The 26,656-nt window shown below is 42.1% G+C and overlaps 1 protein-coding gene across 1 annotated transcript; it reads right to left on the bottom strand.

The window, feature by feature from the left end:
• Positions 1-1,801: 1,801 nt before the first annotated feature.
• Positions 1,802-24,599, bottom strand: rcor1 (REST corepressor 1). The gene is made up of 13 exons (XM_067613660.1): positions 24,103-24,599; positions 23,937-23,996; positions 13,088-13,168; positions 12,857-12,909; positions 12,619-12,780; positions 12,386-12,504; positions 10,677-10,755; positions 10,508-10,558; positions 9,890-10,036; positions 4,297-4,374; positions 4,134-4,191; positions 2,754-3,013; positions 1,802-2,666 (listed from the first exon to the last, which is right to left on the bottom strand). Exons 1-13 carry the CDS (start codon positions 24,299-24,301, stop codon positions 2,616-2,618), a joined length of 1,398 nt encoding a protein of 465 aa, XP_067469761.1. The 5' UTR covers positions 24,302-24,599; the 3' UTR covers positions 1,802-2,615.
• Between the last annotated feature and the right edge of the window lie 2,057 nt (positions 24,600-26,656).

The raw sequence follows: 26,656 nt of genomic DNA, 5'->3' as shown, positions 1-26,656 counted from the left end.
AGTGTCTCCCTCCTGCCTTCACTCCACTTCAGAGACCCTGGATGGTCCACAGGGCTTCGAACAAGCTTGGTGACTGGGTAGTCACTGAGCATTGCTAAGAACTGGAGAGACTTTATCTGAGTTAGCTAGTGGTGAGATCATTGTCCTGGGAGAGGGCAAGAATGTGCCCCAGTCTCACTGGGAGTAATGGTAGTCTACCCGGAGCTCCCTTGTTTAAAAAAAAAACAAAAAAAAACCAAGTATTCCAGAGTGTTAATTTTGTAAGAAAAGAGCTCCAGAACTGTATTTTTGTAAGTTGCACTAAGTAGTGAGATACATTAAGCACTGTTCATATTTGAGAGCACACTGAAAATGCATAGGCCTTGTCTGGGTGTAAATGTGACATGCTAATACTTTGTAATATACACACTGTGGCTGCACTTCATTATTTTAGCACCCTTGACATGTGACCCACTGTTGAGAACTCCTATGAGTAAGTTAAAGCAGGTGGTTTACTATGTTTACAGGTGTCTAATCTTTTTTCTTTCTCCCGTAAAGTCCTATGTTGAGAGTTAATGTCCTATTTTACATATTTTTGTTTGCCTTGCCTCAGGAAGATGTGGTTTGTCTTTATCCTAGTAGGGAACAAATATGTTAGGATTACATGTCTCTATTGAGAAGACTGCCCCTTTATTCAGTTGTGAGAGTGTGAATATAGTGTTACATTTCTGCGAGAAGGACATGCAGTAGGCACTTAAGAGACATTTTGTGGACATTACCCCCTCTGTTTTCTGTTGCCTTCCACTGGGGGAGGACCTATTCAAGGACTGTGGGAAATGTGTTGTTGTGGGAAATGTTCCTTTGTAAAATGTTTGTTTTCCCTTGCCAATGTATGTAACTGATCATCACCCAGAGTGGGGGTAGTGGTGCAAGCCAAGCCTGCTCCTTTAAGGAGGTGGCTTTGTGGGTAATCTGTGTGTGCGACATAGTGCAAAAACACTGGCAGTTGGAATTGTGTGTGTTTTTTAGCCCCAGCCACAGAAAATAGCTGTATGCCAATATGCTGCAGTGCTGGAATACAGCGCCCCAGAGTTGGTCCGGACTCTTTGTAAAACTTGTTACCAGCTTTGAGCCAGGCTAAGTGAAGTGGGCTAGTGTCACGCCAGTGGCCACCCAACTACAGTTCAGGGCTGAGAGACTGGATAGGTAACAGCAGGTTTAGTTTTAAAGATTAAATAAAGTTTAATCAAACAATCTGTTCTTCTCCCACAATGCAATGTACAAAGGAAATGGAGGAGGTGCTGTTAAGAAACAAAAATAAATAATTAAATCTTTAAACTTTCTTCTTGAAGTTTTTATTAAACAGCTGACAGGAAATAAAGAGATGAAACCTCAGGATGTGTCCATAGTGATGTCACAGTCAGTGTGATGTTACTTCCTGTCAGTATAAAACATGTTGATGTCGACAGAGAAAAATATTATATATATATATATATAAATATATATATATATATAAATATATATATATATATAAATATATATATATATATATATATATATATATATATATATTATGTTTAATGTTTCAGAGAAAAGAATGTGAAGAAACACTCATTTATTGATGAACTTTGGTTTATTTTCACTTCTCACCTAAACTGGATGACATCATCAGGTTAGGACACACCCCCTAACTGAGTGACATCATCCAAGATGACCCCCAACCCCCCTACCCCGCCATACAGCCACACACACATACAAGAAAAAAAGATTAAATCAACAAAAACTGTTTAAAGGTATACTGCGCAGGATTTTCCTAAAAAACAATGTACAGACTCATACAACAGTGATCCCTCTCAGTCATCACTTATGACCCACTAGAAGTGTGTCTGTATGTATCTGCAGAGACTCTGCCCTCTGCCTGTATTTTCTTATTACATTGTTGTGTTTGGGGCGTTTCTTGGCTTCAACCTTTGGGCAGTGGGTGTGTCACCCCCAGCCGATAACAGCACAGGGTGTGAGGTCGGGACTCGTAGCGTAGCGACCAGGTTACATAGCTTTTTCTGTGTCTCTCCTCTGCTCCGCTTTGCTCTCTTTCTCTGTGTCGGGGATGTATGAAGAGCAGCAGGTCTGTGTGTCTGCTGACCGAGGGCGGCTGAGCTACACACACGCAGAGCAGAGAGACCACAGCGGACAAGATGAAGCTCTGCATGCTTCCTGCAGGGCTGTGCAGAGGTGTGGCCGTGTTTATTTGTGCTTTCAAACCCTCCCTCTTTCCCCCTTCCTCGCTCTCCCCCTCACTCCCTCCTTCTCTCTCTTTCCCTCTCTCCCCTCTCGCTCACTCGGGGGGGAGGAGGGGCCAACTTTGAATGCTGTGTGTTTACAAACACCAACTGACAAATCCTGCATATTATACCTTTAAAAACATAAAATATCAATAAAACAGGCCCCACCCACTTTGATTGACAGGTCATTTCTATTTCCTGATTGGTCCAGAACAGTGATGACAGTTCATCAGATCACACATACCTGATCAATTGATTGATCAATAAAAGTCCAACATTCTAATTGATAACCAGGAAGTAAAATTTTAAAAAATGATGACATCATAAAAAACAGAGGGGCGGAGTCAGAGATCCTCAGGAGGGCAAAGGCTTCTGGGAGTCCAAGTCCGCCGGAGAGGACGACTCCTGCAGAGAGAGAACAAGTAGAACTCAGTAGAACTCAGTAGAACACAGTAGTATTGTATTATAGTAACATGAGAACTCCTTCCTCACCTCCTTCGTCTCTCTGACGACAGCCTCCTTCGTCTCCCTGACAACAGTCTCCTCCTCCTCCTCAGCAGGACCGACCTCCATCTTGTCATCGTCCCCGGTGGCTCCGCCCTCCACACCGTGCTCCGCCTCCCACTCCAACAGAACCTCGTCCAGGTTAAACCTGCGTCTGTAGTTCACCAGGAAGTTCTTTACCTGCACCACAGACTTGTTACCAATCACATCGGAGATCGCCTGGAAGTCCCGTCCATACTTTCTGATGGCTGCACGTCATTGGACAAGAGGGAAAAGGTTAGGAGTGGTCACGGACTGAAGGGTTTTAATCAAGTTATTTAAGGTTTAATTAATCCAGGTCTGTCACCTGGGTAAGGGTAGACAGTCAGGTGGTTACAGGTAGGGTTGGGTATTGTTTGAATTTTATCAATTCTGATTCCGATTTCCGCTTCTGCTAATTGATTCCCAGATTCCAATATGGTAAAAAAAAGAGGTCAAATGTTTAGATAACAAAATTATCTTTATTCTTTAAAGTCTTTACTTTGACTTTTATTGTTTCATTAAAAGAAGTAAATTCAAAGTCTTTTTAAGTCCTCAGTGTCTTGTCAGTGTAAAGACCAATTCTTGGACCTGCACACAGACATGTCACATGCACACCAGTGAACGGGGTTGCAGCATAACTTTCCAGAGCTGTAAAATCCAGTCTGTGAATACTACTGTGCAGTGTTTTCTGCTCAACCTTTAAACGCAATAATCTGTTACTCCAACCGGACTGCTGGATCATATTTCATTGTCTCACCCTTGTATTGTTTTACACATGCAGCAATGTTTTCAGTCTGAATGCAGCTGATGAGTTCTTTTACGTTGCTGAGCAAGAAGAAAAAGTTGAAAAAGAAAAGTGACAGCTTAATGACAACAGGAAAACAGTAACTTATAAACATATATGGTGTGTCACAGCTTGGTATCCCTGGCTCTAGTGGAGGTGCTGGCTAGGTGCTAACGCTGGCTGATGACACACTCAGGCTAGGAGACCGACGCCATGCTGCCTTAAATGTTTGGTCAGATTTGATGTTCCACACTTAAGAGCGTTTACCGCAGTCGATCTTTCACCCAGTACTGTTGTGATGTTAGCCATGCATGCTCGTATGTAAAAAAAATCGACATGCTGTTGCGTTGATGGATAACGGAGACAGATCCTGGCAGACAGAATATATGTAGCGCGTTTAGGAACCAAAAAGCAGAATTGAAATGAAAATTTCTCGATGATTCCTTTGGAATTAGAATTATGGAACCAGTTCTAATGTGGAACCAGTTCTCGATTCCCAACCCTAGTTACAGGGAGACAATCAGGTGGTTACAGGTGGTTTCAGGGGGACAGTCGGCGATTACCTTGTACAGCCAGCAGTTGCTCCTCGGTGGTCCAACGACTGTTAAACTTCTGATTCACCTGAAATAAACAAAACAGCAACATGACAACACGAAGATTAGCAACTACAACCAGCAACATCAACAGACAACCAGTTGGAGTGTGTTGCTGTGTTGCCATGGTTACCTCTGGTTGCCTGAACTCCTCAACTCCTGAGCTGAGCTTCTCCTTCAGAGTGCTGTTCGACTGTTTGATGGTCTGAATCTGAAACAGAGAGACAGACAGGTGAGCAGACACAGGTAGACAGACCTGTCTCTTGATGGAGACCAGCTGACAGTGGGTGTGTAATGGTACACAAAGTTCACGGTTTGGTATTAATGACTTTACACTCCCAGATTAGAAAACTAGAGTCAGCACGCCCTGGATGCTGATGTGCTGCTGACATGCTGCAGTTGTCTCATTACTTGTTGCCGGCTGTGTTTACTGATAGCGTTTTAGCTGCTCTCAACCCAGTAAAATTTACTATATTCTTCATTACTATGGATAATTACATTTAAACTAACGCTAGTTCTGCTCAAGCACTCTTAGCTCTCTCCTTTTAGGGACTTTCTCACCAATCCCACAGTTGTTAGTTACTGTAGCTCAGCAGTTAGCTTAACAGCTAACTTAGCAGTTAGTGATGGCTTCTCTCTCTCCCTCTCGTTCTCCTGCTCTCTCTTGCTCAGTGTGTCATATGTTTAGCTATTCCTCTGCCTCCTTTTGTGATAAGCGTAGCTCCTACTCCCCCGGTAGTTCCCGAGCAGCCGGGAAGCCAGGGTGGCTGGGTGACTGTCTGAAGGAAACCCACACTTCACCACCAACCAGTTCACATTTCTAACTGGTTCTCCCCACTCAGCAACACACCTGCTGAGAAACCAAGTCTGATTACTGGCAGCTATAGTTAAATGTATTCCTGGGACCAGAGCGGGCGACATAGAATCAAATCTAAAACTGCTGGCTCAGGATAAACGTAAATATGGTACGATTGTTATTCATGTCAGCGGTAACAACTCAGGGTTGAGACCAGGAAGCAGAGCTGCAGTCCTACACGCTTCTCTGCACCTCCATTAGAGCAGTTACCTACCCAAAACCACATAGAGACCGCGTCAGTCCCCAAAACCACATAGAGACTGTGTCTGTGCCCAAAACCACATAGAGACCGCGTCAGTCCCCAAAACCACATAGAGACTGTGTCTGTGCCCAAAACCACATAGAGACTGTGTCTGTGCCCAAAACCACATAGAGACCGCGTCAGTCCCCAAAACCACATAGAGACTGTGTCTGTCCCCAAAACCACATAGAGACCGCGCCAGTCCCCAAAACAACATAGAGACCACGTCAGTCCCCAAAACCACATAGAGACCGCGTCAGTCCCCAAAACCACATAGAGACTGTGTCTGTCCCCAAAACCACATAGAGACTGTGTCAGTCCCCAAAACCACATAGAGACCGCGTCAGTCCCCAAAACCACATAGAGACTGTGTCTGTCCCCCGACCACTTAAATCAATTAAATCTAAAATAAATAGAATTGGAGTCACCCTAAAATCTAAAAATCTAATAAAAAATAACACCACCTCTGCAATAGTACAACAAAATAGAGGAGTTGCAGCCATTTTCAACTCAAGCGTAATTATCAACCCTAGACCTAAACTTAATTATAACTCATTCAAAAGTCTTGTTCTTAGTCTCTCAGCCAACCTGGAAAACTTTACAGCCAGTTCTATGTGTTATAGTGAACTGTCCTCCTGGTCCGTACTCTGAACTCTCAGAGTTTTTATCAAACTTAGTCCTTAGTGCAGATGAAGTAATTATAGTAGGTGACTTTAATATTCATGTGGACGTTGATAATGATAGTGTTAAAACATATAGGAAGGCCCTCTGTAATGCCAGAGCCGCCTATTACTCAGCATTAATAGAAGAAAATAAAAACTGCCCTAGGTTCCTTTTCAGCACTTTGGCTGACAAAGAGTCATAACTCTATTGATCCATGTATTCCTATAGCTCTCAGTAGTAACGACTTTATGAGCTTCTTTAATGATAAAATTCTAACTATTAGAGACAAAATTAACCACCTCCTGCCCTCAACAGGCACCGTTCTCTCCCCAAACACAGGAACCTTAGTAACAGCAGTAAATCCTGACATATATTTGGACTGTTTTTCTCCAGTAGACTTGTCTGAACTAACTTCAATGATTTGTTCAGCTAAACCATCAACCTGTCTCTTAGACCCCATCCCAACTAGGCTGCTTAAGGAAGCCTTACCCTTAGTGAGCACTTCTTTACTAGATATGATCAATCTGTCTTTAGTAACAGGCTATGTACCACAGTCCTTTAAAGTAGCTGTAATTAAACCTCTTCTTAAGAAGCCTACTCTTGATTCAGGTGTTTTAGCCAATTATAGACCTATATCTAACCTTCCATTTCTCTCTAAGATCCTTGAGAAAGCAGTCTCTAATCAGTTATGTGACTTTCTACATAACAATAGTTTATTTGAGGATTTGCAGTCAGGATTTAGAGGCATCATAGCACAGAAACAGCACTGGTGAAAGTCACTAATGACCTCCTAACTGCATCAGACAAAGGATTTGTCTCTATACTTGTCCTGTTAGATCTTAGTGCTGCATTCGACACAATTGACCATCAAATCCTTTTGCAGAGACTGGAACATTTAATTGGCATTAAAGGAACTGCATTAAGCTGGTTTAAGTCCTATTTATCAGACCGATTTCAGTTTGTACATGTTAATGATGAATCCTCCATGAAGGCAAAAGTTAGACACGGAGTTCCACAAGGTTCTGTACTTGGACCAGTTCTATTCACCTTATATATGCTTCCTTTAGGTAATATTATTAGGAAACACTCCATAAATGTTCAGTGTTATGCAGATGACACCCAATTATATTTATCAGTGAAGCCAGATGAACCTAATCAGTTAAACAAACTCCAAACATGCCTTAACGACATAAAGACCTGGATGACCTGCAATTTTCTGCTACTAAATTCAGATAAAACTGAAGATATTGTGTTTGGCCCTAAACACCTTAGAAACACATTATCTAATGATAAAGCTACTCTGGATGGCATTACCCTGGCCTCCAGCACCACCGTAAGGAATCTGGGAGTTATCTTTGATCAGGATATGTCCTTTAACTCCCACATAAATCAAATCTCAAGGACTGCCTTTTTTCACTTACGTAATATCACAAAAATCAGGCACATCCTGTCCCTAAAAGATGCAGAAAAACTAGTTCACGCATTTGTTACTTCTAGGCTGGATTATTGCAATTCCTTATTATCAGGCTGCTCTAACAAGTCTCTAAAGACTCTCCAGCTGGTCCAGAATGCAGCTGCACGTGTTCTGACTAAACACTCCTAACTTACAAAGCCCTTAATAGTCAAACACCATCATATCTTGAAGAGCTCATAATACCGTATTATCCCACTAGAACACTGTGCTCCCAGTATGCAGCTTACTGGTGGTTCCTACAGTGTTTAAAAGTAGAATGGGAGGCAGAGCCTTCAGCTATCAGGCTCCTCTTCTGTGGAACCATCTTCCAGATTGGGTCCGGGGTGCAGACGGCCTCTCTATGTTTAAGAGTAGGCTTAAAACTTTCCTTTTTGATAAAGCTTATAGTTAGGGCCGACCAGGCTCGCCTTGGATCAGCCCTTAGTTATGCTGCTATAGGCCTAGACTGCTGGGGGACTTCCCATGATGCACTGAGCTCCTCTCTCCTCCTCCTCCTCTCCATCTGTACATTACTACCTTGGCTTCTTCCCCGCAGTTTTTGTGCTTTTTTGTCCCGCAGGTTCCTGTGGATCATGGTCGTGGACTGCCTGGTTATGGATTGCCAGCTTAGGTGGGTAGTGGTTGCAAAACACCTGCTATCATTATTATTATTATTATTATTAGTTATATTTCTATTGTTATTATCGTTGTTATTGTTATTATTGTTGTTATTCTGCTTCTCTGTGTCTCTCCCTCCTGCTTTCTCTCTCAACCCAACCTGTCGAGGCAGACGGCGCCACCTAGAGTCCGGTTCTGCTGGAGGTTTCTTCCCGTTAAAGGGGGGTTTTTCCTGCTGCTGCTGATGGAGGAATGTTGGGTCTCTGTAAATTAAAGATTTCGGTCTAGACCTGCTCTATGTGAAAAGTGTCCTGAGATAACTTCTGTTGTGGTTTGCCACTATATAAACAAAACTGATTGATTAATTGATAATGTAACAGTTTAGTTGTGCTGCAGTGGAAAAGAAAAACAACCTTTCTATTGTGGTGTATTTTTATTAAAAGTCATTGGTGTGCTTAAAGACAATATTAAGCTATGCAGATTGATTTTATAAGTTTATAAGCAATAAGGGCTAGTGTGATACAATTTGTATTGGTGTAGTTATAATCTCATGAACCATATTTAATCACACTGTACGTATAGAGGCACGGTAGAAGAATCATAATCATACACTGGAGAAATTTGAGTGTGTTTGTATTACATGTCACTTTGCTTGGGTCTGCTAAAGTCTTCACCTTTCAAACATACTCTCTGGAGGAGATCAAGAAATAAGGGTGTAAAATGACTAGAATAACTTACAAAAAATAAAAGGCCAGAAGACAACTTGGCAATAATGGTGTAAAATGATTCCCAATACTTATATAAAAATTGGATATAATCAGGTAGAATTGAATATGCCAGTACATATCCTCAAACACCTCAAAACCTGTTTTGAAGAGTTTTGACCAACAACGAGTGAAGGAGATAAAAGATACATAATAATTGGTCAAAAATTAGGGAGGGTGGATGATAAGATGTGACCTAAGCCGACCCAAGGACATAAAAACAATGTCCCAAAGAAAAAACCTTTGGAGCGATTTGGTTCTTTGTAAAAGTGCTACTTGCTCCCCTTTTTTGCCGGCATTAAAGAACACTTTGCTGCTTGGACCTCTGACTCCCTTTTTAGTTTAGTTTTTTGCTCTGGTACCTATTTCTGCAACAATTTGATACAAAACTATATCATGTAAGGAGTCAGGACACCTGCTGACAGCTGTTTTATGCTGATTTATGGTCTAACTGTATCTTAAGTAGTGTAAACTAGCTCCACCTCCAGCAGCTACAACAGTAACATGCTGCTCTAACACTGATGCTTCACTATTAATAATCTAATGATGTCATATATAATAATATATCAGTCAGAGGGACCAAACCACTACTTTTACTGCAATACTTTAACTACATTTTTATGTCAGAACTGGATCTTACAATGTTGTCCAACCACATTAAAAATCAAATGTTTTTATTGTTGTCCTGAACAGCTTCACTCAAAGGTGGAGTGAAACTCCACAGAGAGGGGAGGGAGATGTGATATTGTTTCACTATGGAGAACGGAGCATATTTTAATAGTAATGTTGCACTCTTTCAGTGCTATGTGTCCCCTCCTTAGTCATTCTGACGGCAGCGACACTACAGGGTAACCAAGTTAACCAGGCTACCTTGGCTAAGCTAGCTAGCTTACATCCATGAGCATGCTACATCTAAGTCGTGCACTACCAAAACAGTCAAGGTGGAACTTAAACTTTACAATTATTGTTCTGCACGTTTAAGTAAGTGGATTATCAAACTATTTGACAATAACTGTTTGGGTCACAAAGCATATTCTTCATACGACTGCATGCACCGAACCATAATGTCTGTACCGTGATGGTTTCGGGACAAATACACACACACCATTACAGACAGACAGGTAGACAGACCTGTCTCTTGATGGAGACCAGCTGAACGTCCAGCTGGCGGATGAGTCCCTGAGCAGAACTGGAGGACAGCGAGACAACGTCCTGCTGATTCAGGAACATTCCTCTTGGAGGACGTTTCTTCACCCGCTGAGACGCCTTCCCTCCTGACTGAGAGACAGAAAGGTACAGGTGTTCTTACCAAGCTCCCAGGAAGAGCATCGGGCTGTGAAGCCAGTTTGACATTGTGGCAAAACTGTGTAATTACAACTTATGGGTTTGACAGGGGCCAAAAAGGCATTTTTCCAGCACAAAAAAAGAACAGCTGTAAATCGGTAGATACATTTTTTGAACACCACAACCTGAGAAATGACTCAGAATTTGATCCATTCAGTTCAATAACTTGGAAATTCTAGAGGAGCCCTATGATTAAATCTTTTTATCCCCACTCAAGTTATCAAAGGGCTAAACTAAAGGTAGCCAGCTCAGCCAGCGGAAGTTTCTACTGAGCATGCTCAGTATGCATGCATCCGGGCGATTTCTTTACAGCAGGAAGTTGCTCTTTTGGCTTCATGGGCCACTGAGCAACTTTCACAAGAGTGAATAGAGCTCCACCTCCAACGCTGTATCCACGGTTCTTACCTTCAGTCCAATAGCTGGTTTGACCTCTGACCTCTCTGATCCAGAGCTAACCTGAAACACCAGTCAGTAAACAATCAGTAAATACTAAACAGTCAATAAACAGTGAACAGTCAGTAAACAGTCAGTAAACAGTAAACAAACTGTAGATAGTCAGTAAACAGTAGTTTACCTCCTTCTTGTCGTCTTTAGTTGGGTTGAACTCAGAGTCACTGGGAGGATTTCCATTACTGTCCTCCACCTCATCATCACTGCAACACAGTTTAAATTATACAGTTTATATTACATACACCTATTGCAGGGATAGATGCTAATATTTGAAGCATTGAATCTACGGGCCAAGTCCCTAAATTTGGTGGCAAAAGTACATTTTTGGTGGCCAAAATGTAAACTTATGTAAAAACAACACAAAAAAAGAATTTAACTCAACTTAACACAGCCTTCCTTAACTGTGACACTTCAATAAATTAAAATAATTGAATATGCCTTATACATAAAAGTTGACAAAGAAAAAGGTTAGAAGAAACTATATTTATTTATATTTATATTTTAAAGCCATAGTTAATTACCGGTGGTGTGGTGATACCTGTGGTGTTGTGTTAACTGTGATGTGGTGATACCTGTGATGTGGTGATACCTGTGGTGTGGTTTTACCGGTGGTGTGGTTTTACCGGTGGTGTTGTGTTAACTGTGATGTGGTGATACCTGTGATGTCGTGTTACCTGTGGTGTGGTTTTACCGGTGGTGTGGTGATACCTGTGATGTGGTGATACCTGTGGTGTGGTGATACCTGTGGTGTTGTGTTAACTGTGATGTGGTGATACCTGTGATGTGGTGTTACCTGTGGTGTGGTTTTACCGGTGGTGTGGTGATACCTGTGATGTGGTGATACCTGTGGTGTGGTGATACCTGTGGTGTTGTGTTAACTGTGATGTGGTGATACCTGTGGTGTTGTGTTACCTGTGGTGTGGTGATACCTGTGATGTGGTGTTACCTGTGGTGTGGTGATACCTGTGGTGTGGTGATACCTGTGGTGTTGTGTTAACTGTGATGTGGTGATACCTGTGATGTGGTGATACCTGTGGTGTGGTGATACCTTTGGTGTTGTGTTAACTGTGATGTGGTGATACCTGTGATGTGGTGTTACCTGTGATGTGGTGATACCTGTGGTGTGGTGATACCTGTGGTGTGGTGTTACCTGTGGTGTGGTGTTACCTGTGGTGTGGTGATACCTGTGATGTGGTGTTACCTGTGATGTGGTGATACCTGTGATGTGGTGTTACCTGTGGTGTGGTGATACCTGTGGTGTTGTGTTAACTGTGATGTGGTGTTACCTGTGATGTGGTGATACCTGTGATGTGGTGATACCTGTGATGTGGTGATACCTGTGGTGTTGTGTTAACTGTGATGTGGTGATACCTGTGATGTGGCGATACCTGTGGTGTGGTGATACCTGTGGTGTGGTGTTACCGGTGGTGTGGTGAAACCTGTGGTGTGGTGATACCTGTGGTGTGGTGTTACCTGTGATGTGGTGATACCTGTGGTGTGGTGTTACCTGTGGTGTGGTGATACCTGTGGTGTGGTGTTACCTGTGGTGTGGTGTTACCTGTGATGCGGTGTTACCTGTGGAGTGGTGTTACCTGTGATGTGGTGATACCTGTGGTGTGGTGATACCTGTGGTGTGGTGTTACCTGTGGTGTGGTGTTACCTGTGATGCGGTGTTACCTGTGGTGTGGTGTTACCTGTGATGTGGTGATACCTGTGGTGTGGTGTTACCTGTGATGTGGTGATACCTGTGGTGTGGTGTTACCTGTGGTGTGGTGTTACCTGTGATGCGGTGTTACCTGTGATGTGGTGATACCTGTGGAGGTTGAAGCTCACCTGTCATCTCTCTCTCTTTTGTGTTTGCGGGTCTGTCGGTCCATCAGACTGGTTTTACTGCGACTTTTCTTCCAGGAGTAATAAAACCGAACCAGACTGGCCATTGATTTATCAGGTAACTACAAACACAGACAGGATTAATGATCATGTGAGTCTTCTGGATTAAACGGCAGTACATAAACTCTGTACTGGTTTCAAAAAAGGTGGAAACACTGGTGAGACTGGGAACAGACCATCTGCTGGATGCGGTGGAAGCTCTTTCCGTGGAAGCTGAAGGCCTGTTCGAACAGGACTCTGTCCTCCACCGTCCACTCGTCAGGGAAGGGAGTGAAGTTTGGCAGGTCAGCCAGAGATTTCTCAATGTTGTGTTTGTGCCAGAAAAGCATGCCGAGAGCCTGAAGAACCATTACACTGTCAGTAACATTATCACTGACAGTCGTTAACATTATCACTGACAGCGGTCTGACTGACCTGCTCCATGTTGTAACCATGTTTCTCTTTGGCGATGGCGATGTACTCGTCCACTGGAATAGAAAAAACACCTAAAACTGTTAAAAACTACTACTGTTATTAAACTGTTATGAGATGTTAAATTTATCAGGTATTTACACTATTCATGACATTGAAACAAACCTCCTCTTCATGTTGATATGAAGTTGATATAACGTTATAAGGTTGATATCAGTATATTAATTTTCTTACACTGAGTCTGGTTCAGACAGCTGCTGGGGATCCACACCAACATGCCGAGGTTCTCTCGGAGCTGAGCTGCCTGGGCCACGTCTGATAACACACAGTAGCACATTTAAACACAGTAACACATTTGTACACAGAAACACACAGTAACTGTGTAATTGTAGCACACTGTTATTAACCTACAGTCTTAGAACCAGAATCCGCTCTACTGTTATTAACCTACAGTCTTAGAACCAGAGTCCGTTCTACTGTTATTAACCTACAGTCTTAGAACCAGAATCCGCTCTACTGTTATTAACCTACAGTCTTAGAACCAGAGTCCGTTCTACTGTTATTAACCTACAGTCACAGAACCAGAGTCCGTTCTACTGTTATTAACCTACAGTCACAGAACCAGAATCCGTTCTACTGTTATTAACCTACAGTCTTAGAACCAGAATCCGTTCTACTGTTATTAACCTACAGTCACAGAACCAGAATCCGTTCTACTGTTATTAACCTACAGTCTTAGAACCAGAATCCGTTCTACTGTTATTAACCTACAGTCACAGAACCAGAATCCGTTCTACTGTTATTAACCTACAGTCTTAGAACCAGAGTCCGTTCTACTGTTATTAACCTACAGTCACAGAACCAGAATCCGTTCTACTGTTATTAACCTACAGTCTTAGAACCAGAGTCCGTTCTACTGTTATTAACCTACAGTCACAGAACCAGAATCCGTTCTACTGTTATTAACCTACAGTCTTAGAACCAGAGTCCGTTCTGCTGTTATTAACCTACAGTCTTAGAACCAGAGTTCGTTCTACTGTTATTAACCTACAGTCTTAGAACCAGAGTCCGTTCTACTGTTATTAACCTACAGTCACAGAACCAGAATCCGTTCTACTGTTATTAACCTACAGTCACAGAACCAGAATCCGTTCTACTGTTATTAACCTACAGTCTTAGAACCAGAATCCGTTCTACTGTTATTAACCTACAGTCTTAGAACCAGAATCCGTTCTACTGTTATTAACCTACAGTCACAGAACCAGAATCCGTTCTACTGTTATTAACCTACAGTCTTAGAACCAGAATCCGTTCTACTGTTATTAACCTACAGTCTTAGAACCAGAGTCCGTTCTACTGTTATTAACCTACAGTCTTAGAACCAGAGTCCGTTCTACTGTTATTAACCTACAGTCACAAAACCAGAGTTCGTTCTACTGTTATTAACCTACAGTCTTAGAACCAGAATCGGTTCTACTGTTATTAACCTACAGTCACAGAACCAGAGTCCGTTCTACTGTTATTAACCTACAGTCTTAGAACCAGAGTCCGTTCTACTGTTATTAACCTACAGTCACAGAACCAGAGTCCGTTCTACTGTTATTAACCTACAGTCTTAGAACCAGAGTCCGTTCTACTGTTATTAACCTACAGTCACAGAACCAGAGTCCGTTCTACTGTTATTAACCTACAGTCTTAGAACCAGAGTCCGTTCTACTGTTATTAACCTACAGTCTTAGAACCAGAGTCCGTTCTACTGTTATTAACCTACAGTCTTAGAACCAGAGTCCGTTCTACTGTTATTAACCTACAGTCACAGAACCAGAGTCCGTTCTACTGTTGTTAACCTACAGTCTTAGAACCAGAGTCCGTTCTACTGTTATTAACCTACAGTCACAGAACCAGAGTCCGTTCTACTGTTATTAACCTACAGTCTTAGAACCAGAGTCCGTTCTACTGTTATTAACCTACAGTCTTAGAACCAGAGTCCGTTCTACTGTTATTAACCTACAGTCTTAGAACCAGAGTCCGTTCTGCTGTTATTAACCTACAGTCTTAGAACCAGAGTCCGTTCTACTGTTATTAACCTACAGTCTTAGAACCAGAGTCCTTTCTACTGTTATTAACCTACAGTCACAGAACCAGAGTCCGTTCTACTGTTATTAACCTACAGTCACAGAACCAGAGTCCGTTCTACTGTTATTAACCTACAGTCACAGAACCAGAGTCCGTTCTACTGTTATTAACCTACAGTCTTAGAACCAGAGTCCGTTCTACTGTTATTAACCTACAGTCTTAGAACCAGAGTCCGTTCTACTGTTATTAACCTACAGTCTTAGAACCAGAATCCGTTCTACTGTTATTAACCTACAGTCACAGAACCAGAGTCCGTTCTACTGTTATTAACCTACAGTCACAGAACCAGAATCCGTTCTACTGTTATTAACCTACAGTCTTAGAACCAGAGTCCGTTCTACTGTTATTAACCTACAGTCTTAGAACCAGAGTCCGTTCTACTGTTATTAACCTACAGTCACAGAACCAGAATCCGTTCTACTGTTATTAACCTACAGTCTTAGAACCAGAGTCCGTTCTACTGTTATTAACCTACAGTCTTAGAACCAGAGTCCGTTCTACTGTTATTAACCTACAGTCACAGAACCAGAATCCGTTCTACTGTTATTAACCTACAGTCTTAGAACCAGAGTCCGTTCTACTGTTGTTAACCTACAGTCACAGAACCAGAGTTCGTTCTACTGTTATTAACCTACAGTCTTAGAACCAGAATCCGTTCTACTGTTATTAACCTACAGTCTTAGAACCAGAGTCCGTTCTACTGTTATTAACCTACAGTCACAGAACCAGAGTCCGTTCTACTGTTATTAACCTACAGTCTTAGAACCAGAGTCCGTTCTACTGTTATTAACCTACAGTCACAGAACCAGAATCCGTTCTACTGTTATTAACCTACAGTCACAGAACCAGAGTCTGTTCTACTGTTATTAACCTACAGTCACAGAACCAGAATCCGTTCTACTGTTATTAACCTACAGTCTTAGAACCAGAATCCGTTCTACTGTTATTAACCTACAGTCACAGAACCAGAGTCCGTTCTACTGTTATTAACCTACAGTCACAGAACCAGAATCCGTTCTACTGTTATTAACCTACAGTCTTAGAACCAGAGTCCGTTCTACTGTTATTAACCTACAGTCTTAGAACCAGAGTCCGTTCTACTGTTATTAACCTACAGTCACAGAACCAGAATCCGTTCTACTGTTATTAACCTACAGTCCCAGAACCAGAGTCCGTTCTACTGTTATTAACCTACAGTCTTAGAACCAGAATCCGTTCTACTGTTATTAACCTACAGTCACAGAACCAGAGTCCGTTCTACTGTTATTAACCTACAGTCACAGAACCAGAGTTCGTTCTACTGTTATTAACCTACAGTCACAGAACCAGAGTCCGTTCTACTGTTATTAACCTACAGTCACAGAACCAGAATCCGTTCTACTGTTATTAACCTACAGTCACAGAACCAGAGTCCGTTCTACTGTTATTAACCTACAGTCTTAGAACCAGAATCCGTTCTACTGTTATTAACCTACAGTCACAGAACCAGAATCCGTTCTACTGTTATTAACCTACAGTCTTAGAACCAGAATCCGTTCTACTGTTATTAACCTACAGTCTTAGAACCAGAATCCGTTCTACTGTTATTAACCTACAGTCACAGAACCAGAGTCCGTTCCACTGTTATTAACCTACAGTCTTAGAACCAGAGTCCGTTCAACTGTTATTAACCTACAGTCACAGAACCAGAGTCCGTTCTACTGTTATTAACCTACAGTCTTAGAACCAGAGTCCGTTCTGCTGTTATTAACCTACAGTCTTAGAACCAGAGTCCGTTCTACTGTTATTAACCTACAGTCACAGAACCAGAGTTCGTTCTACTGTTATTAACCTACAGTCACAGAACCAGAGTCCGTTCTACTGTTATTAACCTACAGTCACAGAACCAGAGTTCGTTCTACTGTTATTAACCTACAGTCACAGAACCAGAGTCCGTTCTACTGTTATTAACCTACAGTCACAGAACCAGAGTTCGTTCTACTGTTATTAACCTACAGTCTTAGAACCAGAATCCGTTCTACTGTTATTAACCTACAGTCTTAGAACCAGAGTCCGTTCTACTGTTATTAACCTACAGTCACAGAACCAGAGTCCGTTCTACTGTAATTAACCTACAGTCACAGAACCAGAATCCGTTCTACTGTTATTAACCTACAGTCACAGAACCAGAGTCCGTTCTACTGTTATTAACCTACAGTCACAGAACCAGAATCCGTTCTACTGTTATTAACCTACAGTCACAGAACCAGAGTCCGTTCTACTGTTATTAACCTACAGTCTTAGAACCAGAATCCGTTCTACTGTTATTAACCTACAGTCACAGAACCAGAGTTCGTTCTACTGTTATTAACCTACAGTCTTAGAACCAGAGTCCGTTCTACTGTTATTAACCTACAGTCACAGAACCAGAATCCGTTCTACTGTTATTAACCTACAGTCACAGAACCAGAATCCGTTCTACTGTTATTAACCTACAGTCACAGAACCAGAATCCGTTCTACTGTTATTAACCTACAGTCACAGAACCAGAGTCCGTTCTACTGTTATTAACCTACAGTCTTAGAACCAGAGTCCGTTCTGCTGTTATTAACCTACAGTCACAGAACCAGAGTCCGTTCTACTGTTATTAACCTACAGTCACAGAACCAGAGTCCGTTCTACTGTTATTAACCTACAGTCACAGAACCAGAGTCCGTTCTACTGTTGTTAACCTACAGTCTTAGAACCAGAGTCCGTTCTACTGTTATTAACCTACAGTCACAGAACCAGAGTCCGTTCTACTGTTATTAACCTACAGTCTTAGAACCAGAGTCCGTTCTACTGTTGTTAACCTACAGTCTTAGAACCAGAGTCCGTTCTACTGTTATTAACCTACAGTCACAGAACCAGAATCCGTTCTACTGTTATTAACCTACAGTCTTAGAACCAGAGTCCGTTCTGCTGTTATTAACCTACAGTCACAGAACCAGAGTCCGTTCTACTGTTATTAACCTACAGTCTTAGAACCAGAGTCCGTTCTACTGTTATTAACCTACAGTCTTAGAACCAGAATCCGTTCTACTGTTATTAACCTACAGTCTTAGAACCAGAGTCCGTTCTACTGTTATTAACCTACAGTCTTAGAACCAGAGTCCGTTCTACTGTTATTAACCTACAGTCACAGAACCAGAGTCCGTTCTACTGTTGTTAACCTACAGTCTTAGAACCAGAGTCCGTTCTACTGTTATTAACCTACAGTCACAGAACCAGAGTCCGTTCTACTGTTATTAACCTACAGTCACAGAACCAGAGTCCGTTCTACTGTTGTTAACCTACAGTCTTAGAACCAGAGTCCGTTCTACTGTTATTAACCTACAGTCACAGAACCAGAGTCCGTTCTACTGTTATTAACCTACAGTCTTAGAACCAGAATCCGTTCTACTGTTATTAACCTACAGTCACAGAACCAGAGTCCGTTCTACTGTTATTAACCTACAGTCTTAGAACCAGAATCCGTTCTACTGTTATTAACCTACAGTCTTAGAACCAGAGTCCGTTCTACTGTTGTTAACCTACAGTCTTAGAACCAGAGTCCGTTCTACTGTTATTAACCTACAGTCTTAGAACCAGAATCCGTTCTACTGTTATTAACCTACAGTCTTAGAACCAGAGTCCGTTCTACTGTTATTAACCTACAGTCTTAGAACCAGAGTCCGTTCTACTGTTATTAACCTACAGTCTTAGAACCAGAATCCGTTCTACTGTTATTAACCTACAGTCTTAGAACCAGAGTCCGTTCTACTGTTATTAACCTACAGTCTTAGAACCAGAATCCGTTCTACTGTTATTAACCTACAGTCTTAGAACCAGAGTCCGTTCTACTGTTATTAACCTACAGTCACAGAACCAGAGTCCGTTCTACTGTTATTAACCTACAGTCTTAGAACCAGAATCCGTTCTACTGTTATTAACCTACAGTCACAGAACCAGAATCCGTTCTACTGTTATTAACCTACAGTCACAGAACCAGAATCCGTTCTACTGTTATTAACCTACAGTCACAGAACCAGAGTCCGTTCTACTGTTATTAACCTACAGTCTTAGAACCAGAGTCCGTTCTGCTGTTATTAACCTACAGTCACAGAACCAGAGTCCGTTCTACTGTTATTAACCTACAGTCACAGAACCAGAGTCCGTTCTACTGTTATTAACCTACAGTCACAGAACCAGAGTCCGTTCTACTGTTGTTAACCTACAGTCTTAGAACCAGAGTCCGTTCTACTGTTATTAACCTACAGTCACAGAACCAGAGTCCGTTCTACTGTTATTAACCTACAGTCTTAGAACCAGAGTCCGTTCTACTGTTGTTAACCTACAGTCTTAGAACCAGAGTCCGTTCTACTGTTATTAACCTACAGTCACAGAACCAGAATCCGTTCTACTGTTATTAACCTACAGTCTTAGAACCAGAGTCCGTTCTGCTGTTATTAACCTACAGTCACAGAACCAGAGTCCGTTCTACTGTTATTAACCTACAGTCTTAGAACCAGAGTCCGTTCTACTGTTATTAACCTACAGTCTTAGAACCAGAATCCGTTCTACTGTTATTAACCTACAGTCTTAGAACCAGAGTCCGTTCTACTGTTATTAACCTACAGTCTTAGAACCAGAGTCCGTTCTACTGTTATTAACCTACAGTCACAGAACCAGAGTCCGTTCTACTGTTATTAACCTACAGTCACAGAACCAGAGTCCGTTCTACTGTTGTTAACCTACAGTCTTAGAACCAGAGTCCGTTCTACTGTTATTAACCTACAGTCACAGAACCAGAGTCCGTTCTACTGTTATTAACCTACAGTCACAGAACCAGAGTCCGTTCTACTGTTGTTAACCTACAGTCTTAGAACCAGAGTCCGTTCTACTGTTATTAACCTACAGTCACAGAACCAGAGTCCGTTCTACTGTTATTAACCTACAGTCTTAGAACCAGAATCCGTTCTACTGTTATTAACCTACAGTCACAGAACCAGAGTCCGTTCTACTGTTATTAACCTACAGTCTTAGAACCAGAATCCGTTCTACTGTTATTAACCTACAGTCTTAGAACCAGAGTCCGTTCTACTGTTGTTAACCTACAGTCTTAGAACCAGAGTCCGTTCTACTGTTATTAACCTACAGTCTTAGAACCAGAATCCGTTCTACTGTTATTAACCTACAGTCTTAGAACCAGAGTCCGTTCTACTGTTATTAACCTACAGTCTTAGAACCAGAGTCCGTTCTACTGTTATTAACCTACAGTCTTAGAACCAGAATCCGTTCTACTGTTATTAACCTACAGTCTTAGAACCAGAGTCCGTTCTACTGTTATTAACCTACAGTCTTAGAACCAGAATCCGTTCTACTGTTATTAACCTACAGTCTTAGAACCAGAGTCCGTTCTACTGTTATTAACCTACAGTCACAGAACCAGAGTCCGTTCTACTGTTATTAACCTACAGTCTTAGAACCAGAATCCGTTCTACTGTTATTAACCTACAGTCTTAGAACCAGAGTCCGTTCTACTGTTGTTAACCTACAGTCTTAGAACCAGAGTCCGTTCTACTGTTATTAACCTACAGTCACAGAACCAGAGTCCGTTCTACTGTTATTAACCTACAGTCTTAGAACCAGAGTCCGTTCTACTGTTATTAACCTACAGTCACAGAACCAGAGTCCGTTCTACTGTTATTAACCTACAGTCACAGAACCAGAGTTCGTTCTACTGTTATTAACCTACAGTCTTAGAACCAGAATCCGTTCTACTGTTATTAACCTACAGTCTTAGAACCAGAGTCCGTTCTACTGTTATTAACCTACAGTCACAGAACCAGAGTCCGTTCTACTGTTATTAACCTACAGTCACAGAACCAGAATCCGTTCTACTGTTATTAACCTACAGTCACAGAACCAGAGTCCGTTCTACTGTTATTAACCTACAGTCACAGAACCAGAATCCGTTCTACTGTTATTAACCTACAGTCACAGAACCAGAGTCCGTTCTACTGTTATTAACCTACAGTCTTAGAACCAGAATCCGTTCTACTGTTATTAACCTACAGTCACAGAACCAGAGTTCGTTCTACTGTTATTAACCTACAGTCTTAGAACCAGAGTCCGTTCTACTGTTATTAACCTACAGTCACAGAACCAGAATCCGTTCTACTGTTATTAACCTACAGTCTTAGAACCAGAGTTCGTTCTACTGTTATTAACCTACAGTCACAGAACCAGAATCCGTTCTACTGTTATTAACCTACAGTCACAGAACCAGAATCCGTTCTACTGTTATTAACCTACAGTCACAGAACCAGAGTCCGTTCTACTGTTATTAACCTACAGTCTTAGAACCAGAGTCCGTTCTGCTGTTATTAACCTACAGTCACAGAACCAGAGTCCGTTCTACTGTTATTAACCTACAGTCACAGAACCAGAGTCCGTTCTACTGTTGTTAACCTACAGTCTTAGAACCAGAGTCCGTTCTACTGTTATTAACCTACAGTCACAGAACCAGAGTCCGTTCTACTGTTATTAACCTACAGTCTTAGAACCAGAATCCGTTCTACTGTTATTAACCTACAGTCACAGAACCAGAGTCCGTTCTACTGTTATTAACCTACAGTCTTAGAACCAGAATCCGTTCTACTGTTATTAACCTACAGTCTTAGAACCAGAGTCCGTTCTACTGTTGTTAACCTACAGTCTTAGAACCAGAGTCCGTTCTACTGTTATTAACCTACAGTCTTAGAACCAGAATCCGTTCTACTGTTATTAACCTACAGTCTTAGAACCAGAGTCCGTTCTACTGTTATTAACCTACAGTCTTAGAACCAGAGTCCGTTCTACTGTTATTAACCTACAGTCTTAGAACCAGAATCCGTTCTACTGTTATTAACCTACAGTCTTAGAACCAGAGTCCGTTCTACTGTTATTAACCTACAGTCTTAGAACCAGAATCCGTTCTACTGTTATTAACCTACAGTCTTAGAACCAGAGTCCGTTCTACTGTTATTAACCTACAGTCACAGAACCAGAGTCCGTTCTACTGTTATTAACCTACAGTCACAGAACCAGAATCCGTTCTACTGTTGTTAACCTACAGTCTTAGAACCAGAGTCCGTTCTACTGTTATTAACCTACAGTCTTAGAACCAGAGTCCGTTCTACTGTTATTAACCTACAGTCTTAGAACCAGAGTCCGTTCTACTGTTATTAACCTACAGTCACAGAACCAGAGTCCGTTCTACTGTTATTAACCTACAGTCACAGAACCAGAGTTCGTTCTACTGTTATTAACCTACAGTCTTAGAACCAGAATCCGTTCTACTGTTATTAACCTACAGTCTTAGAACCAGAGTCCGTTCTACTGTTATTAACCTACAGTCACAGAACCAGAGTCCGTTCTACTGTTATTAACCTACAGTCACAGAACCAGAATCCGTTCTACTGTTATTAACCTACAGTCACAGAACCAGAGTCCGTTCTACTGTTATTAACCTACAGTCACAGAACCAGAATCCGTTCTACTGTTATTAACCTACAGTCACAGAACCAGAGTCCGTTCTACTGTTATTAACCTACAGTCTCAGAACAAGAATCCGTTCTACTGTTATTAACCTACAGTCACAGAACCAGAGTTCGTTCTACTGTTATTAACCTACAGTCTTAGAACCAGAATCAGTTCTACTGTTATTAACCTACAGTCACAGAACCAGAATCCGTTCTACTGTTATTAACCTACAGTCTTAGAACCAGAGTTCGTTCTACTGTTATTAACCTACAGTCACAGAACCAGAATCCGTTCTACTGTTATTAACCTACAGTCTTAGAACCAGAATCCGTTCTACTGTTATTAACCTACAGTCACAGAACCAGAGTCTGTTCTACTGTTATTAACCTACAGTCTTAGAACCAGAATCCGTTCTACTGTTATTAACCTACAGTCACAGAACCAGAGTCTGTTCTACTGTTATTAACCTACAGTCACAGAACCAGAGTCCGTTCTACTGTTGTTAACCTACAGTCACAGAACCAGAGTCTGTTCTACTGTTATTAACCTACAGTCACAGAACCAGAGTCCGTTCTACTGTTATTAACCTACAGTCACAGAACCAGAATCCGTTCTACTGTTATTAACCTACAGTCTTAGAACCAGAATCCGTTCTACTGTTATTAACCTACAGTCTTAGAACCAGAGTCCGTTCTACTGTTATTAACCTACAGTCACAAAACCAGAGTTCGTTCTACTGTTATTAACCTACAGTCTTAGAACCAGAGTCCGTTCTACTGTTATTAACCTACAGTCAGAGAACCAGAATCCGTTCTACTGTTATTAACCTACAGTCTTAGAACCAGAGTTCGTTCTACTGTTATTAACCTACAGTCACAGAACCAGAGTCTGTTCTACTGTTATTAACCTACAGTCACAGAACCAGAGTCCGTTCTACTGTTGTTAACCTACAGTCACAGAACCAGAGTCCGTTCTACTGTTGTTAACCTACAGTCACAGAACCAGAGTCTGTTCTACTGTTATTAACCTACAGTCACAGAACCAGAGTCCGTTCTACTGTTATTAACCTACAGTCTTAGAACCAGAGTCCGTTCTACTGTTATTAACCTACAGTCAGAGAACCAGAATCCGTTCTACTGTTATTAACCTACAGTCTTAGAACCAGAGTTCGTTCTACTGTTATTAACCTACAGTCACAGAACCAGAGTCCGTTCTACTGTTATTAACCTACAGTCTTAGAACCAGAATCCGTTCTACTGTTATTAACCTACAGTCACAGAACCAGAGTCCGTTCTACTGTTATTAACCTACAGCCTTACTGGGGTCTGGGACCGGGTCTGGGAACAGTCTGGGACAGTCTGTTTCACTATCGTGAAGTTAGCTTGGGTTGCTCGAGGCTACCACTTCGTGTGTAGTTTCTTACCCGGGTCAAAGTCCGGAACCACGGCTTGATACTGCGGTCCGACCCGCATCCCACCTCCACCTGCACACGTGCACACACACACACAAAACAGTACTTAGTACCAGTACTCAGAGTACTCGGAGTGTACACGGTACACAGTAGTACTTCAGTGTCCGAGGCTACCCACCATGTTCCTCGTCGCTGCTTGAGCCTGAACTTCCTTCTTCCCAGCAGCTGTTTGTGCTGGTTCCATTACCGGACAGGCTCTTCCCGCCGGGGTGAGCTGCTGGTCCAGGGCCGGTGCCGCCGCCGCCGCCGCCGCCCGCTGGAGCTCTGCCCCTCCGTTTCCCCGGGACCTCCGGGTTTCTGTCCAGCATCGCCGGCATGCCGAGGCTAACTGCTAACTGCTAACTACCTGCTAGCAGTCGCGGAGCTAAGCTAACGGAAGCTAACTGTGTGTTCCGGACAGCAGACTCTGTTCCGGGAATGACCCGTGACCTGCAGCTAACCGAAGCTAAGCTAACTGTTAACCCGGGATTCAAGCTTCACACCGAGTCACAAAAGTTCCGGAACAACCAACCCGGAACCAGAACCAACCAGAACCAGCTGGACTGAAGCTGATCAAACAGACTGACGGTGATCGATCAGCGGCTCAGTGCGTGTGTGTGGTGTGGTGTATGTGTGTGTGTGTGTGTGTGTGTGTGTGTGTGTGTGTGTGTGATTGTGACTTAAGTCACTTTCAGGGACACAAACCAGACTGAAGACCAGTTAACTGGGGATCGTTTGTCCAATTGGGGACAAAAGCTGTGTCTCCAATTGGTAAAAGGCTGACTGTTGGGTCGGTGATTATGGTTAGGCTTAAGGTAAGTCTCCAGGAAATGAATGCAAGTCTATGTAAATACCCCAAAAGTGACTTAAGCAAACTTGTGTGTATGTATGTGTGTGTGTGTGTGTGTGTGTGTGTGTGTGTGTGTGACAGAGAGAGAGACTCTTTCAGACATAGTTTAACTTGTATATAAAGTACTCCATTTTGAATAATAATTCATGTCTGATATAGTTTTTCCACAAAACAGTTAAATGATCTCGTTGGTAGATTTGTAACGGTGTGTTCACACCGAACCCGAAGTGAATTTTCACCTTGTGTCACTTGGAGTTTGACTGGGTTTAGGTTTAACATTCAGCACAGTGATGTTACTGAAGCTCAGTCCTCCTGCTGACAAGTCACACCTACACTTATCTGTAAACACTCAGAGACACATTATTTACTCTTCTCTGTTAGTTTTGCTGATAAACTGCATTAACCCCTCACACAAAACTCCCCCCAAACATCTGTTGATTTACTGCACTTCCCAGACAACAACCACAGACCTTAAAGTGGGATGAACCCAAAATAAACTCAGATTTTGCTCTGATTTATTTGCAATAAACGAATGGAAAGGATGAAATAACTACATCATAATGCCAATTTGTAAAAAGTCTGAATTCATCTTTTGTCAGCAAGACGACAAGCGAACAACTGTTAAAATGCTTCTTTTCTGAATGGAGTTCAGATCAGAAGTGCTAACATGGCAGCTGCTCCATCAGCACTCATAATAACATGATGTAAAGGTATAAATACAGCAGATACACACAGAGATATCTACATACCGTGTAACTTTAAAATTTAAGATGTTGATGACAGCAGCTGAGGGGGGGGGGGGGGGGGGGGGGGGGGTGACTCCACTGTTAGCTCCTGCTAAATTAAGTTGAGAAGCAAAAGTGAAGATAAATCAATTTTTAATCCCAGAGCTTTAAAAAACAAACTCTTCATGCCAGTAAACGGCTCTGGATTAGAGCAGAGACCGGTGTGTTGGTCCGGTGTGTTGGTCCGGTGTGGTGATCCGGTGTGGTGGTCCGGTGTGGTGATCCGGTGTAGTGATCCGGTGTGGTGATCCGGTGTGTTGGTCCGGTGTGTTGGTCCGGTGTAGTGATCCGGTGTGTTGGTCCGGTGTGGTGATCCGGTGTGGTGATCCGGTGTGGTGATCCGGTGTGTTGGTCCGGTGTGGTGATCCGGTGTGTTGGTCCGGTGTGGTGATCCGGTGTGGTGATCCGGTGTGTTGGTCCGGTGTGGTGATCCGGTGTGTTGCAGACTCTCCAGCTCTGCGATACGTGCATTTTTTTGCTCAGTTGAATATTTTCAACGCGTGTGAATACGTGAATACGTGAATGACTCACATTTCGCATGTTCGCCTTGCTAATTTTGTGTTTTCGCATCATTCGTGTCACGTAATTGACGTTTCCTGGTGCAAATAGATGCACATTGACTTAGTTTGTTTTCTCGCGTTTGGTGTGAAAACACCGTGAAGTTTTCCTGCTGCTGCTGTAAAGTCACTTCTTAGTGTTTGTTCACTGAAGGCTTCAAGTCACAATTTTAACCCTCATTGTTATTACATATTATATACTGTATATATCATACACATGTTATATTTATAACAAGGATGACGTTTCATACAACAACAGATCTGTCTTTTTAAAGAGTTGGTTTGAGAGGATCATTGTTTTGGCGGTTCAGCTGCTCAACTTGCACAACATGAGTTACATTTTAATTTTCCAATAAGGACTGAAGAATATCAGCTGGTGATGAGAGCGGAGCCTGATGATCTCTCATCACATTCTGTACCATCTGAAGCTGTATGTTCCTTATTTCAACAGTATTTCTGTTCCAGTAATGTTGTCAGTGGTTTTATAAGAAGTCTCTTCTC

Source organism: Thunnus thynnus, chromosome 16, assembly GCF_963924715.1.
Source record: "Thunnus thynnus chromosome 16, fThuThy2.1, whole genome shotgun sequence".
Taxonomy (NCBI): Eukaryota; Metazoa; Chordata; class Actinopteri; order Scombriformes; family Scombridae; genus Thunnus; species Thunnus thynnus.
The sequence above is the reverse complement of the archived record's forward strand: the minus strand, read 5'-3'. Positions and strand labels throughout refer to the sequence as shown.